Consider the following 16,863-nt stretch of genomic DNA (forward strand, 5'->3'; position numbering starts at 1 on the left):
CAGCTTAAAACTTAACACTGAATTCTTAAAACGCTTATTAAAGATTTCTTTTCTTTTCTTTGATATAAATATTTAAATACCATCAGTGTGGTGCATATTAAATTTAGATGGATATTTTCCCTAAAATACAAACACAAACGCATCATTCAACTTGTCTTCCAAATGAACTAACGCTGTTCTCGAAACAGAGAACTTATAGCATTTTTGCATTATGTGGTTCATTTAAATATGCAAATAAATTTGTTACTTACAGCGTACATATCACAATAGATGTAGGAGTACAGCCAATCATGTACAAGTATATTCAAAGATCGGTAAAATTTTGTATAGGAAGTACAGTTCCACCAATCCTTTAAATAAAAATACACGAGGTATCATCTTTTCTGGGTGCAAGTGACTTTCAGAAATACATTATTTTTTCAGTTCTTTCAGTTATTAGTAGCAGAGTAAAATAGATAAAGACAAGCATCAAAGAAAACAAAATTTAATTTGAAAAAGCAAGTTCTTTTTCACAGGCATACACGCTTGTAGTTTACTGCCTCAATAAGAAACGTTCTCCTAAAGCAAACGTGCATTCATAAGATTTAACTTCATAGAAATGTTCCGAGCCAAACTTTGAAGATATCACTTTCAATTCCAGGAAAAATTGCACAATACTAGAATCTAGATTTCAAACAGTGTAGTTTTAATAGTCTTACATAAGTTCTGTTCATCATGTATGAGAACCTTTTTAATGGAGTTCAGCTCCATGACGTCAGAGCTCTATTATGTCCAGTTCATTCACCTTCTAAATAACGCGATTTTCATTTTTTATTCGTCTATAAACTACTCAGCTATTAATTAGAATCCTTCTTCTCTAGCATGAAACAATGAACGAAAATCATGCGATTACGTATTGGAAGAAACAATGAAACCGATTTCCGTTTCATTCACAGCAATGAAAATATTATTGTGAAATATTCTCCAAAATACATTTAAAACCTAATTATATATATATATAGGTCTAAAAATCTTACAGGAATTAAATTCTGAATCATTGAAAAGATGAAAAAGATAATTGTCTGGTTATTAAAACGATGCAAAAAAAATATTTTTCATATAAATAATTTCATTCATTTTCATATAAAAATATAAATATTTTTTCAGAAGTTACCTTAAAAATCTAAATTATTTTAATTAATTTAAATTTAAATTAAAATTTCATAGAAATCACTCTGAAATGCCCATTCATACTTCTCAAAATCTGAGCAAAATTTAGTAACTCGAGGTCATTTAGAGCGCGCCCACATTCATACATATCAATAGTAGAGATGGGATTCACATGAGAAATAAACCGAAATGACTAGGATATCACTGTGAAATACGATGTACATTAGAAGGTCCATTACACTAACAGCTCTGTTTTCAGCGAGGATGCCTTGAGACTTTATTAGAAAATTTCACTTATACAACATACAAAAAACCTTGGAGGGGTATTAAAGAAAGCTTTAATATCTCTCACAATTTGAAGTTAACAAATTATTTTTGAGAAAATCATAAATATAATTATTATAAGATATTTAATTGAAGTTAAATACAACCAACATACTGAACGAAACATCTAATCGCCGAAGGCGGGTAATTGTCAATTAAATGAACACTCCAATCTATTATAATTTTAAAAATTGTAAACATTTATTGTAAATATATCAAAAAAATATTGGAAAAGAAAAGATATCTACATATAACAATTATAAATGAAATTATAAAATTTGTATGTATAAAAATAGTCCTTGCAATTAAATTTAATAAAAAAATTCGCTTAAATTTAATAAAGTAATCTTGTTTTTTAGAAGTTCTAACCACCACAACAAAAAAATGGAGTTTAATATTTAAGGAAATAAATCAAGTTATTCAGAATTTTATGGGAAAGAAATATACAATCAATATCTGTATTTGATTTCTAGCAATGAAAATTTTAAATTGTTCGCTAATATTAGGATGTATCTATAGAAAACGGTATTTAATCTTATACAATATCGATGTTTAAAACTAGGACAGCTAATGTAAGTAAGAATTTTTTTGTTCATCCTCAAAAATTCTATGAAGCTTCCAGTAAGATGGTTCTTTTTTTTTGTTTGTTTGTTTCATTTACTGCATTAGAATAAACTCAAAAAGGAAGCAAGTAACTAATTGTTTTCAGCTATATTACTTTTTTGGTGGTGAATCATAGACTAATTACTCTGACCCGTTCGAAGGCATACGGAAAAGAATGATTGGACTGCCGTGACAGCAACACTGCCGGGAACTGGGGTTGTTTCCTAAGGGCCATCACCGGCTACGGTACAACCCTTCCCTAAGAAGCACGTCCCATTATCGATGGGAACTAGCCACCCCAACATTTTGTATACCTATAAGGGTGGCGAGAACCAACCACCATGCCAAACGCTTCTCACTTTCAATTACGAGGTGCTCCCCCGTGGGACTTCCTGGTTATGAAAGCAGAAAATCTCGTTACATTAACAAAACTAATCATGATAAAACTGAATACTGAAATTCAAACAAAGGCATGAGAAATACCAGACTCATCTAACAAGTGAGATTGATTTTTTTTAAAGAATTTTGAAAATTACATTTATCACTCACATAAAGCAAAAAAAAAAAAAAAGAAAAAAAAACGTGTTTAAAATCTACATAACAAAAAATCTTAGAAAAGGTCACTCCATCAGCAGTTATTCTGAACATTTATAAACATATGAAATCAGCACGCAACTAGAAAGATACTTATGTCATAAAACAACCTGTCGCCAAACCTCAGCATTTCAGCAAAAGCATTCTGCAAACAGTGTAATATGCGATAAAACGTTAAGAACGAGATCATATTACCTGCGAAGATTGCAATAGCCAACAAACCCACAAAATGAGTGATGGGTATGGGTTCAATGCCCGACTTGTTGAAGCTATTCGCTAAAAAACAAATGTAGACAATATAGTCACCCAATACAATAAGAAATGATTGCAAAAGATTCCAGGCAACGAAACCCCAGCGAATACCAGATGTTCTGAAAATAAAAGAAAAAGTGAAACACTTTTACAAACTTTTATTTAACGTGACTTTTCCATATTTTTAACCAGAGGGAGTAGTCTTTCAAAAATTTTCACTCACAGTCCCTAATAAAGCTGTTAACCCAGAGAGCACCCTGCATGGTATTGACCTATTTTAATTATGATATATTCAACTTTGTCGTGAATTTACCATTTTTACTGAATGCATCGTGTCATTCTTGGCGAGTTTTTTTGGCGACCCATCTCTGACTTGTGTAAAAAGTATCCGAAAATCGAATTAGTATTTTTGACACGTTTTTCTCAACTGATTCAAACAAAAATTTGCTTAAAACTGCTTTTTGTAGTTACAAAATCCCATGCTAAATTTGATATTTTTAAGTCACTGCGTTTTTAAGTTTATCGCGTTTATTTGTTTCTGAAAATACAAACCAATAAGTAGTCAACCTCTTGTTGAATTTCTCTCTAAACTAGATACGTAATTACAATACAGTTGCTAAATTTATGTACTGAGTTTTATACATCTCTCTTCGTTTTGTAGTTATCGTGTTAGCTTGTGCTCTAACAGCCGTACAGACAGACTTCCTCAGAACGGATTTTACAGAAAAGTTGACAGATGGCCAGATATTTTTTAATTGTATTAGTCGAACTAGAATTCTTCGAACGTATTTTGAAAAAAAAATCCGTTCGAAAAAATGCACAAATTTTGTGCAAACACTATATACTAAATTTCAACCCTTTAGCTCAAAGCTTTTTTGAGTTATATTTGTCACAGACAGACGTAATGTCAAAAATGTGTTTTCCAAACTCAAGAATTTAAGTTTAACATATATTCATTTAAATCTAGAGTAAAATTTTTTTTAACGATTGCAATACTTTTTCTACGTGAGGAAATAAAAATGGAACTTTATAATCAATTTTTAACGCACTATAGAGTTTTCAAATTAAGTATACTTGTAAATTAGTAAATTATGCAATATTTAAATATTTCAGAATATAATTATCATACTGCATTTTTTTTTCTGCAATAGTATCACTATCTCATAGTGAATTTGAGAAAAAAATTTGTCTCAAAATTCACTGATGTTTGTGTTAATGAATTATAAAATAATTAAAATAAGAAAATTCCTTTTTTAGTACATTCACACAAGATCGCTTCTGAAATAATTTTTTTACTTAAATTTATTTTAAATCTAAGTTTTTTTTTTTTTTAAAAAAAAGAAATCAATTTACATCGATGCTTCCTAAAAGAACTATTCACCACTGATGAACTTGACTCAATAGTTAAAGTTTTAACATCTCATTTGATATGCAGATGAATTTTATTTCAGTATCGAATGAATTTATGAATAATTAAAATATTTAGAATTTTAAAACATTTATCAAATTAAGGAAAGGATTTTTTAATACTATTTCTACTACGATTTCGTGTATTTTTATTTCTTATATTGAATAAAGGAAAATGAATGAATGTGTTCATGCTATTTTAAAATCTCATCTATGCAACAGAAAAATTCTCACAAATTCATATATATTGTTTGTAAACAACATACCATTGCATAGCAAGTAATATCGTCCTTTATTTCTGTTTTCCAAATATTAAAACTGGAGGAAATAATTGAATTTTTCGCAATTAGTAGCGAATATGGTATGATTTTTATTACATAGACATAGCATGTAGGTCTCATGTTCATACTAAATAGGAAAAGGGGAAAAAAAAAGAATCCCCCACAATCACTCATGTTTGCAAAAAATAAAAATCAGTTTTTTTATTCCATGATGAAATTTGGAAAACAGAGGTGTGTGGTTATTATCTTGTAAGTCGCAGTACATTGCACGTAAATTAACGAATGTAATTTTTTTTCTATTATAGAGATGATATTTTAAAGCGACAGAAATATATTAAAGCATTTTTCAAGAATTTGTCTAATTTTATTGATGATATATATATATATATAAACATATGCATAACTGACTTGCAAAATTCGTAGCTGCAAATTCGTAAAATATCATAAATGAAAGAACGAATGCAAGAATTTTTCCTTCTTTTACCTTGGATAGCTATCCCTGTAAATTAATGTCGGTGCAAATAAAAAATATATCAGTTTTCCTACTTCTGGACAAGGAGGTGAGTTTGATTCCTCATCATCATCTGAAAAAAAATCTTAAACGTAGCTTTTTAATTTTTTAATATGAAAAAAAAACAGTACAAATAACAGTACTTATAAAAAGTAAAGAAAAAAGTAGAGATCATTAAAAGCTACCAAAATTGCGAAATTTCTTTAATAATTACTTTTAGGCATGATTATTTTAAATTCTTAACGTATATAAAACATTAAAAAATGATAAAATTAAAAAAAACTGGAAAGCTTTTCTAACATTAGGCATAATTACTTGTTACGATTCATACGCAGTACTAAAGATTTAATTACTTTTAACCTGATAGTGATTGTTGGTTGCATATTCTCTGTATATTATTTGGTGCAGCATGCAAATTTAAAAATTATTCAAAACTCATGATAAGGCAAATTATTTGACCCTCAAAAATCAGATCTAGTATGTTTTTCGGTAGTACTCAGAAAGAGGTTTATCAAACTTTTAATTCTATTTTTAAATAAAAATTGATTAATAAATTTGTTTTTTTTTCCTAGGCAGCTTTGGCGCATGCTATAGCCAAAAAACCACTTTTACAATACTCTTAATTTCGAAAAGTTGATTTTTCAGTAATACCAATTTTAATTAACGAAGTAATTGCATAAAGTAAAGATGCTTAAAGTATTATCACAATACCATTGTTCGATTCTAGATTTATTTATTGTTTATTAATGGAAGGCTTTTTAATAAATCGCTATCAATATTTTAAATAAGTAAAAAAAAAAAAATTAACTGTCATATTCATACTGCGCATGATAAGAGCGGATTTACACTAAAGAAACTTTAACGTTTAGTTTGATTAAGTTGAATTTATTTTCTGTAGGTGTTTAAAATAAGTGCTTTTGCAGATTCTATCAAAAGAACATTATGTGCAATGACTACACTGAGAAAGGATCTCATTGTTTTGAATCGTAATTAGATGATTAGGAAAACATCAGAGCCACACTCCACACTTTAATTCGAGAATGTCTTGAATATCGACGGCGAGTTTTACATAAAGCTAGCCAACACACACAGTGAATATTCAGAAAAATCGAGTCTCATATTTATAATCTTTTCTTCTCAAAGCCGAGATATCACAATAGGATTAAAAGTCTTGGGAATTCCTATAATCATCTTATTTGTAGTATTAAAATTTTCAGTGGGACACATTTTTGCTACTGAAATACTAAATAGTGCAATATTCGAACGCAATTAAGATTTGCGCACTGGGAAAGCAACTGAATGAATCATCGTCATCCTTGTAACCTGTAGTAAGTGAAATATTTTATCAAGATTTGACATTAAATATCAGCTATTGGTGTTCTAAGCAGATTTTTATCGAAAAACGCAGGTAGAAATGTGTAGCTAGTGTTACACATACATAAAGTAGAAATGACTGATTAAAAAGTGAAATCAAAATAGACATTGGTGATTCAATTCTTTATGATAGGTACTCTTAAAGGCAAGCATCAACAATATCAGAAGATTTATATTGCTTTGAATGAATTGATTCTGCTAGAGATCCTGAGCATTTCAAGCATATTTCCGGCAGGAACTGACATATTAGAAACTGGATTATCAATCTTGGATTAGACTGCGCTGGCTTGGGGAAAGGTTTAAGATCTGGATTCGTGGCAAAGAATTCCAGATGCAAGTGGACTTGGTTACGTTGAATCTGACATCGAGGACCGAGCATCCTCCGAATACTATGGTGACATTTGGAGCAGGTAAGTACCAAATCTTTTAAGTATTCTGCATCCCAAATAACCCTCGTGATGCTCCTGTCAATACTCCTTCGTACAGTGGTTGGCGGGGTGGCCGGCTGTGTACACAAGAGGACCTCGTGATGCATTAAAAGAAAGCGTCAATATAACTTATTCAAACTAAATCTAACCAAACCTTATGTTATAAAAACTGAAATTTGAATTAATAATGCGAGACCTGTGGATTAGGAGAGGGCCACATTTTTTGCCAGTCTGTACTTTATTCTGATTTTCTTTTAAATCTTTTGATGTTAATGATGGTTGCACACGATAATTTATACATGAATTACAGTCGTATAGCTATTTTCTTATATCGTATATGCAATCTAACTTTATTAAAATTGTCATTCTAACGATAAACACCAGAAACGAAAATTTTCTTAATTTTTAACGGCATTGTATAATTTTATGGCTTTAGCAGGATTGAATCACGAAAAATACGAATCAATTGAGATTTCACAATACCTTCATGGAGCTTATACTTTAAAACTCTGGTAATGTTTTCTCGAACAAATGCATAACTCTTCATAAAAAGTCTAGACTGAAATGGAAGAAATACAAAACATATGTTAATATAGATATAAAGCGAAATAAAATATATATAAGTAAAAATTGATACAAAAAATGCTAATATTTTTCCTTTCCAATTTAATATCAATGACAATGAATGAAACGATGAAAATGAAATTTGCAGATAAAATATAAAAAAGATATTTCAAAACTATGAAAGATCAAATAATTTGAAAATCATAATTGTCTTAACTATATTTTTACTTGACAAAATGCTTTTTATCCAGGCATCAGTATGTTATAATAAGAAATAGATCTGTCTTATCAATCAATATCTGCTATCAACGCTGTAGTCTATGTTGCTCTATATTTTACGTCGTCATTATTGGCTTATCTTCATCAGATAGTTCCAAAATGTTGAATATTTCTTACTATACATCAAGGGATATAAACCATTTTTAATTGGACGTCAATAAACATTACGAGAATTAAAAATTTAGAGAGCATAAGGAAAATAAAGTTCGTTTTCCTTAGATTTCTAAAACATTTTTGAATGAATAAATGCATTATAAAAAGGCAGATGATATTATTAGCTTGTATGACTACGAATAATCTATCACTATATGTTCCAAAAAGACTTGTTTTGGATTAATTTGCATAACTTTTCCACTCTATTTCCAAGAATTTTTTTTCGTCGTTCATGATTCTGCAAATTTTTTATCTAATTCAATTGCACAGACTTTCTCTTTTATTGAGCTAACGAAAATGAGAATTCGTTTTAAATTAAGAAAATATAAAACATTTTTCAACTCACTGGAATACAATCCCTTTCATCAAATGCTCTGTTTTGAAAATTATCTCTGCCAAAAGCATCTATTGTATTTCCAATACAATCTTTATTTTTATAAGACTTAGCATTCCTTTATAAATCAATGCTTTGTCATATATCATGTGCTGACTAACCACAGAATTTAGACCAATAAAAATGAAATGCCAACTTCTTTTACTTTCATTTTTCAACAGCTAAACAATACTGATGAAATCTTATATTTTTTCTTTTGGTTAAATTATTCTTTGCTTGGAGGCGAGAATTGGCCTTTGTCAAAAGTTTTGGCTCTATAATTTGCTTCCTACATATAAAACATAACTTTAAATCAAAGTCTTTGAAAAGCACTTTTTGATAGATATTACAGCTTGCATTCATTTTGCTCATATTGCTTCTTTTTCTATAACTTCTTACTTATGAAAGCATTTCCTTATTGAGTCTGTGCATTTACAATCTTTTTTTATCTATCAATTGATAATCTATTAATAAAGTCATTAATACCTTGTTTATCAGGAGGTACATATTCACAGACACTAAGGAAATACTGATAATCTGGAAGCAAATCATCGAAAACTTCAGTGATGAGCATATGGTCACGTATATGTCCCGTAGATTGCTTTAGTTTTAAGTTCTAATTTCTTTTAAACTGGAAATACATTCCGGCATTTGTTTTCCATCGCAAGTAGCATTAAAAATCTTTTTGTAACATACACATACTCACTTTGGATTTGTGCTGATACAAAAAACATATTACTTTAGCAATATTACAGGTCCATTTTCATTCCAGCTAGCTGTGATATCTTATGAATTTAAATAACTTTTCTTGCATTCAGTTAGCTGTTTTATGTCTTCCTCTAAATCGTCATTTATTGCTGGAGCAGTTTTTTTAAATATTCTAAAATAATTCTTCGCTCTGTAAAATTACTTTTGCTTGGAATTTCCATAAATTTCAGTTCTGAGCTCCTTTAGAAAGCAATAATTCAGTACTATTACTTGATTCAATCTCACTATTGTTGTTTCAATCTTAAGTTCAACTATCTACTAAACCTAACGTTTTATTCCTCTGTTTAATTTCAACAAATTTATTTATAACTATAGCAGATATATGGTACCTGAATCCATTATCTGTTAAACTTTTAACCATTTTACTAGATAAGCGATTTTTACTGGATTTCAGATTTGTAAAAAAAACTACTTTCTTATAACCATAAATAATTAACTTGAAAAAGAAATTTATAATCTACAAACTATATACATAAATGTTTTTTTTTCTGATCTTGATATTTAAACTGGTTCCATGTAATAATTAATGACCCTTACAATTGAATATTGAACACTTGTAGTTTAGTTACCACATTATATTGCCTATTATGTACACTATCAGCGAAATAAAAATAAATAAGGCCTCCGAAGGCATAATTCAATTACTATCAAGTATCATATCAAGATACCACTGAGCTAAATAATACAGAAGCGAAAAAAGAATTCTTTAAAACCACATAAAAATATGAAAAGAACTCGTATGCAATAATAATTCATTTACTCTCAATTGTTATTTTTATTGAATGGCAACACGTGGAACTCAAATATTGCGCGAAATGCTAATGCATAAGCCTAGTGTTTAATTAATAATTAAGTCCCGTAGGTCAACTTGGAAAAAAAAGTTTATTCAGTAAAATAAATAAATAGAAAACACACTAAAATTAGAAAAGTTGCACAGATCAATTTTCAGTTACAAACTTCAAGTTACGATAATTAGAAAGGTACTGAACTCTAGAATGATACAAAAATTATAGCTCTCCAATTGCAAACAAAATTATGATGATTCCTAAAATTTCCCAACTATTAATTCTAATTTATCATTTAGAATCAAGTTAATAAAAATTAATTCGAATTTTAAAATAGCTTTAAAAAAAATTCCATTTGGGATAATCCATCTGTGACACATATTTCATCTCGATATACAATATAAAACGATCCAAGATTGCAAAGCGACGATTAAAACGAACATAAAGATAAACCAGATCTTTTATATATTTAGAATATCATCCCTAAATGGTTTTGCAATTTATTAATTAATAGATTTCTGATGTTTCACCGAATGAGAGAAGTATTAATTATAACATAACGTAAATGTAAGAGAAATAAAGACAACATTAAATTCTTATTTAACTTTTAACTTGTATACTCTATTAACTCTTATTTATGTATACTTGGTTTATAAAAAAGAATACAATACCGACCTGTTCCATTACTAACGCGCAAGATGATGCGGGTGGTATATTGCAGTCTATGATTATTTTTGGTGGAATTATCAGCAAAGCCGCTTCATACAAAACGAATAAAATGCAAAACATCAAATCATAAAGGCCTATAAAGAGATTAAAATATCCATTAATTTCATATCTACTCATGTTTATCCATTGTTTTTGTTTCATACGAAGTGAATAAAGTGCAAAATATTGAATCACAAAATCTATAAAGAGATTAAAGTATCCATCGTTATACATACAGAGCTCTAAATATTGAGCGATCATAAATTCTTTAATTCAGAAACGTTCTTTAATTTAATTTAAAATTAATTCTTTAATTTAAACGTAAGCCACTTTATACCAATTTCCCAGAAAAATGAAAAATAAAAATGGAAAAACTTTAATTCGTTGTTTGAGGATTTATATTCATATTAACCAGAATAAATTATAAAAAGTGTATTCTTAATAAATTTACCTAGTTATGACTTGATGTAAAATCAGATTTTGTATATAAAATTGTTGTAACTGGAAAATCGTCTTTTTTAAATTTCATTCCTTTGGTACTGAAAAGCAGAATTATAAAACACCTTTCAGGATTGAATAAAGGATGAGTAAATTATAGTACTGGTGTAAACTTGATATCTTCTTTGCGAAGAAATTGCGAGTTATTTCCTTTATATCAAATAATGAGTTTAAGAAAGTTAGATATGCGCTACATTGGTGATACGTAAAATATCCAATGGCTATTCAGTCTCAAATCTAGTGTTATGGGGCACGCATTTCAGACATTATTCCTCCAAGGATCTTGTAGCGAATGCCTATCATCTTTCCATATGAATCTGTAAACTACAGTCTCCGTCGAGGCTGTGTGTGACGTAATGGCGCGCTGCACATCATCCGGGTATTGACACGCACGATGCTTCTAAAAAGCTATTCTCTCCGTTTTCTTCGGAATGTTCGCGCACTCGCCTCGGTGAAGCTTGTAGTGAATCAAAATTATTTGTTTCATTTCTTAAGTTTAAAAGTAAATAAAATTATTTTTCTAACATGTTGCAATAATTGGAGTCAACCACAACTGCACGTAACCCTAATTACGACATCCTCAAAGCTTATTCATTTTTGGTCTTAAAAGAAATTCATAATTCAAGAGGTTATACTCTGAATTAGATGACACATTTTTTAGGAGGGAGGATATGGTCATTTCCATTCACATGACAACTGAGAAATTTAAAGTCACATTCAGGCGTTCTTTTTTAAATCTTTTAAATGAATTGCTATTTTAACTGAATCCTTTAACGACGTATCATGCATTAAATACAGAATTTACGTTCTTTAACTCTGTATACGCTTATTTAAAATTAATAAAAATATTAATTTAAAAAACAAAAATCAATTAAATTCTCTTAAGAATATGAGATGCTCTTTTCTTTTTTGAAGCAATAGCAATAGAAGTAAAAAATAAAACGTAGCATTTAATTGAAAGCTAGAATAAATTTATGGTTAAATACAGATTTAAAAATGAGAAATTCCCTAAGATTACTATGCTACCCTATCGGTTTAATTCCACCAGGAATTAAAACCGGTAGGGTAGCAAAAAACTGTTTATTCTATTCATTCATTAAAAACAAAATATTAAAAAAAATCTGCACTGTTATGTTTTTGCATTCAACTTTTAAATAATTTCAATAAAAGCGTTATCAAATTGCATGAGTACATAACCAATAACTGAGATTTTCAGCTTTTTTCAAAATAACGACCCGTTTTGAAACTATATTGGAGCTCTTTTAGGATTCAACTTTCAATTTAGAACGCGATTAAAAAATGCAGGTGAAAAGTGAACCACCATATCCTCTTCAAACCTCCGTCCAACTCTAGCAGGAGGATGCTCAATGGATTTGCCATACAACAGACCAGCGTTCAATCGAATCTCTATCCAGCAACCTTTTCAATCTTTAAGCCAAATATGACTCTTGCGCCAAATAAACTACAGAAAAACAACAACAATCAATCTTTAAACTGAACTCTTGGCCATAAACGACGATTCGGTATGAAGGAAATATTGGAATGTAATTTAGTTAGTTTTTCCAGAGTTTATTTATTTATTTTTATAATTTCAAAGAAAAATTTATTTTTGTCATGGAAAGTTCACACATAACAACAACAACAACAAAAAAGTACACTAAAAAATCCAAGTAGAATTTAAAGGATTAAAAAAAATCCAATTAGAATTTTAGGGAATTAAAAAAAATTCAAATAGAATAGGGAAAGCTTTAGAGAGAAATACAGCGCATCTTGGCATACAAATCCTGTAAAGATGAATGAAGTAGCATAAGTATATTTGCTGAATCAAGTCCTAAAAATGATTTATTCAAATGATCATTTTTGGAAAGATGTACTTGAAGTCTGAGTCTGAATTTTGTAGTGCTAACATGGTCTTTTGCATTTCTTTATACACAAAGCGAGACTAACTGGAAGGAATAAGTTTTAGTTATGGTATTTGAGATCATTTTAAAGACCTGAATCTCATAACTAAAAATAAATATCTTAAGGTTCTCTAAAGTCTTATTTGATTAGTTAAAAATTACTTCCAAAAGCAAAATATAAAATGTAAATCACAGTTCAAAGAAATTAGTGCGTTTTAATATTAAAAATATGACACCAAAGTATCTGGAAATTTAAATTTCATATTTCATAAAAATTATGTCTAAATGTTCCGAGCAGAAAACACATTCAGCTCTCGATTCTACCAGTTTCACAAGCATATGAAAAATTCTATCATCATATGAAGCCTTTGTCTTTTGTGCACAACGTTCTCTTTCGTTATAGAAATTTTAAATATAAGATCTTAATCACAAAATAATTAAATTATATATTTTCTAAGGAACTATATAACAATCAGTTTTTCCATTTGCAACTTAACACTAAACTTTGAATTTGAAAGTCATAAAATATGCTGATTTTTTCCTTTTAAATGTAACATGCTTTGAAAAATGATCAAAGATCTAGCAAAGCAACACTGACTTCAAAATTAAATATGTTTATTTCAAAATGTTTTTGAACATTTTGGAAAATATTTCTTTTTAGAAAGCTTAAAAATATAAAATAATAACGAAAATACAAATTAACTTTTTATAAAGAGGATGAATAGTATCACTTGAATCATATGAATATTATCTTACTATCATCATATCTTTCACTTGAGACAACACAAATCATTTCATTTCTACTTTATCCCATATTTTTCTGGACTATTCATTATTTCAATGGCATATTTATTTAAGATACCCAAAAATACTTAATACTTACCCTTCTTCTTCGCAAATGCTCTAGAAGAAGCCCAGAATCGAAAGACAGGATGTAAAAAGAAAACAATCGATAAGTTGATGCCAATCCATACGGCAGTAACAATGTGAAACTGACCAAATGACCATGAAACCAATGCTAAATCTCTCGTTAACCTAAAATTTAAATCACAATAAAATAAAATAACGAATAGAATGCAACAATTATTCATAAAATCATTATTTAAATTAAAAAAAAACTTTATTTGAATTGGATTATGGACTTAAAAAACTAAGGGATATATTCGATCATGTTGCGTAAATAATTTTTAAGTATCAACTATTTTTAAAATATATTTTTGTATTAAGGTAGTTGGGTCGACCTAAAAGCCTCAATGGGAGTAAAGGTTTATATAAAAAAACAAATGAAAAATTAAAACATAGTTCAATTTAGCTTTGTTCGAATAATGTTACTATAAGAAATTATTTGGAACAGATTTCTCAATTTTTAGCAAATAAAAGAACAAATGAAAAATTAAAAAATAGTTCAATTTAGTTTTGTTCGCATAATGCTACTACAAGATATTATTTGGAACAGATTTCTCAATTTTGAACCATGATCAAATGAATAAAAAGGAGCAAAATATGTAATTTTAAAGGTGGAAATATGTTTAACTATAAACAATTTACTAACATATTTTTAAAATAAGATTAAATTTAATTATAATTATAAAAACTGCACCTGACTGGAACACAAATATCTTCTTGAAGTGGAATAGCACAGAAAATAGTTATAATGCAGTTATAATAAATAGTATTCCTCAAAAGCTAGACTGAGAAGAAGGCAAAACATGAACACACTATTTCAATTAAAAATTTCAAATGTTTATCCAAAGAGAACATAAAAAAATGTGGTTATGTGATTTTAGAAAATAATTCGAGAAAGAAATAAAAAAAATGATATAGAACATATGACATTGTATTAATGTAATATGTTTTATAAAAAGTTAATTATGTATATTATTGTGCTTAAATATAAATAATCAACAATAAAATCTGCGTTCAGTGAATTTATTTCGTCAACTCTGTACAGTTAAAATGTTTAGATTATCCAAATATCATAATAAAATTCACATAAAAATTTGCGTCACAAAAGTGTAAAAATCCATCACATATATGAAGACATAAAATAAAGTATATGTCATAAAGAGTGAAGAAATATGAGCGAATAGAAATTTTCATCAAATCAGTAAAAATAAAAAAGGGATTATTCCAAATATTTTAAATAAATGGAAGCAGAGTAATAAAAAAGAAGAAAAAAAAAACGATTAAAATTCAATTTATAAGAATTTATCGTCCAATTAATAATAGAAAAAATATTGTCAATGAACGAATAAAATAATGCAAATGATAATTTGCCCTGAACAAAAGGGAGGAAAATATGGATATCATGCTGTATAGTTTTCTTTAAATTGTTAATCAGTGAATACCTTTCAAAATTGAATTAGGTTTATAACAATATTAAAATTTTTACATGCGGATTATCATCATTAGGCTTGATATGATATTTAAAAGTAAAAACCTTTATTATAAATTGATCAGTGATCCAGTTTAAATTTGTGCATATCATAAATGATCAACTGGCGCATTTCTATATTCTGCGGCATGATTCAGATCACATTGTTTACTGATTTTCAACCCTCCTTTGTATGTTTTTTTTTTGTGAAATAAATCAGGATAATTCCTGCTCTAGATTAAAGGAAATCTTCAATGTCCCTCTCTTCTAAATTCCTCCACTCATTATCGTATTTATTAGGAAAAAAGAAAAGAAAAGAAAAAGAAATCAGATGTGTTATAAAAAATATTCAAGAAATAGAAAGTTTCTTCCAACCACAACAAGCAGCGAAATGACAAATTCAAACCTCCTATAATGATTGTGACATTTAATTTCTTTGACAGCTACGTTCCTTATTACACAATAGTTGTGAAAAAAGTCAATAAATTTACAGTACACCTGTTTTCAGTACATTTTTTGTTCACTAGATGTTATGATGGAAATTTCTATCATCATGCAAAGAAGGGTTAAGTAATGGTATGCTTACGTATTGTGGTTAATAAACAAGTCTATGGTAGGCGAATAAAATAAAAGAATTGTATGTTTATATATACATTTTTTTCAAATGAAGATTACAGCATAGTAACTTCTAGAAACTGAATGCAAACGGAATCTAAGAAAGAAAAAAAAAATCTGGTACTTACCGTTCGACATTAAAGTAATAGAAGATAGCGATGTGCAGGTACAGGAATACAAAAAAAGCAAGAATTAAGTTATATAAAGAGCGTACGTTAGGACTTCTCCAAAGATTTCTGAATAGAAACGGAAAATCAATAATAATAATAATAAAAACTTTTTTTAAATGCTTAATATTTTTAATTTTTGACATTTAAGCATAAAATCAGTTAGAGATTCTTAAGAATTTCTTGATACATTTTATTCGAAATCAAAATTATTTAAAATTGCATACTTTGAAAAAACCATGTTTAAATTTCAGGTGGTATCAACATGCTTGCAATTTTATTTCTTCGTATGCGCAAGTGCATATATAGACATTTTTATTAAAAATTAAACGACACTAAGATTCTCTAAAAATTTGCCATTTTAGATATCGCCGAATTCAAAATAAATCTAATGAAACTATTCATTGAAGCTACTTTTATTAATATGCTTAAACTCAGAATAACTTTAATTTTAATTTTTCTACTCTTTCAATTAATCTTTAATTTATAATTAAAATTATCGTGTAATACGGTAATTATTTTTCTGAAATTATTTACAACGCAAAATTAAATTTATCAAGCCACATACTCCGAATTTTAACACACATTTAAATTCTAGTCAAATTTAGTTAAATTGATTGATAAAATAATAAATTAAGTTTTGAAATATTAGAATATTGCTTTTTTATCGAAAGTACGCAGGTACAAAAATTTTCTAATTTCCAGCATATCAAATGCATGTTAAAATGGAATAACAATCGTCAGTCCTTCTGAAC

The 16,863-nt window shown here is 28.3% G+C and overlaps 1 protein-coding gene across 1 annotated transcript; it reads right to left on the minus strand.

Moving 5' to 3' along the window:
* Nucleotides 1–2,352: 2,352 nt before the first annotated feature.
* Nucleotides 2,353–16,349, minus strand: LOC129975595 (sterol O-acyltransferase 1-like). Its single transcript, XM_056088658.1, has 8 exons — nucleotides 16,336–16,349; nucleotides 16,070–16,177; nucleotides 13,836–13,987; nucleotides 10,521–10,648; nucleotides 7,407–7,482; nucleotides 5,095–5,194; nucleotides 2,866–3,041; nucleotides 2,353–2,468 (listed from the first exon to the last, which is right to left on the minus strand). Exons 1-8 carry the CDS (start codon nucleotides 16,347–16,349, stop codon nucleotides 2,353–2,355), a joined length of 870 nt encoding a protein of 289 aa, XP_055944633.1.
* Nucleotides 16,350–16,863: the final 514 nt, after the last annotated feature.

This window comes from Argiope bruennichi, chromosome 7, assembly GCF_947563725.1.
Source record: "Argiope bruennichi chromosome 7, qqArgBrue1.1, whole genome shotgun sequence".
NCBI lineage: Eukaryota > Metazoa > Arthropoda > Arachnida > Araneae > Araneidae > Argiope > Argiope bruennichi.

Coding starts and splice junctions, on each gene's coding strand:
- LOC129975595 (XM_056088658.1), bottom strand. Junction 7,483..10,520: donor GCGCGTTAGTAATGGAACAG/GTCGGTATTGTA, acceptor CTTCCATTTCAG/TCTAGACTTTTTATGAAGAG. Junction 2,469..2,865: donor GGCTATTGCAATCTTCGCAG/GTAATATGATCT, acceptor TTTCATAACCAG/GAAGTCCCACGGGGGAGCAC.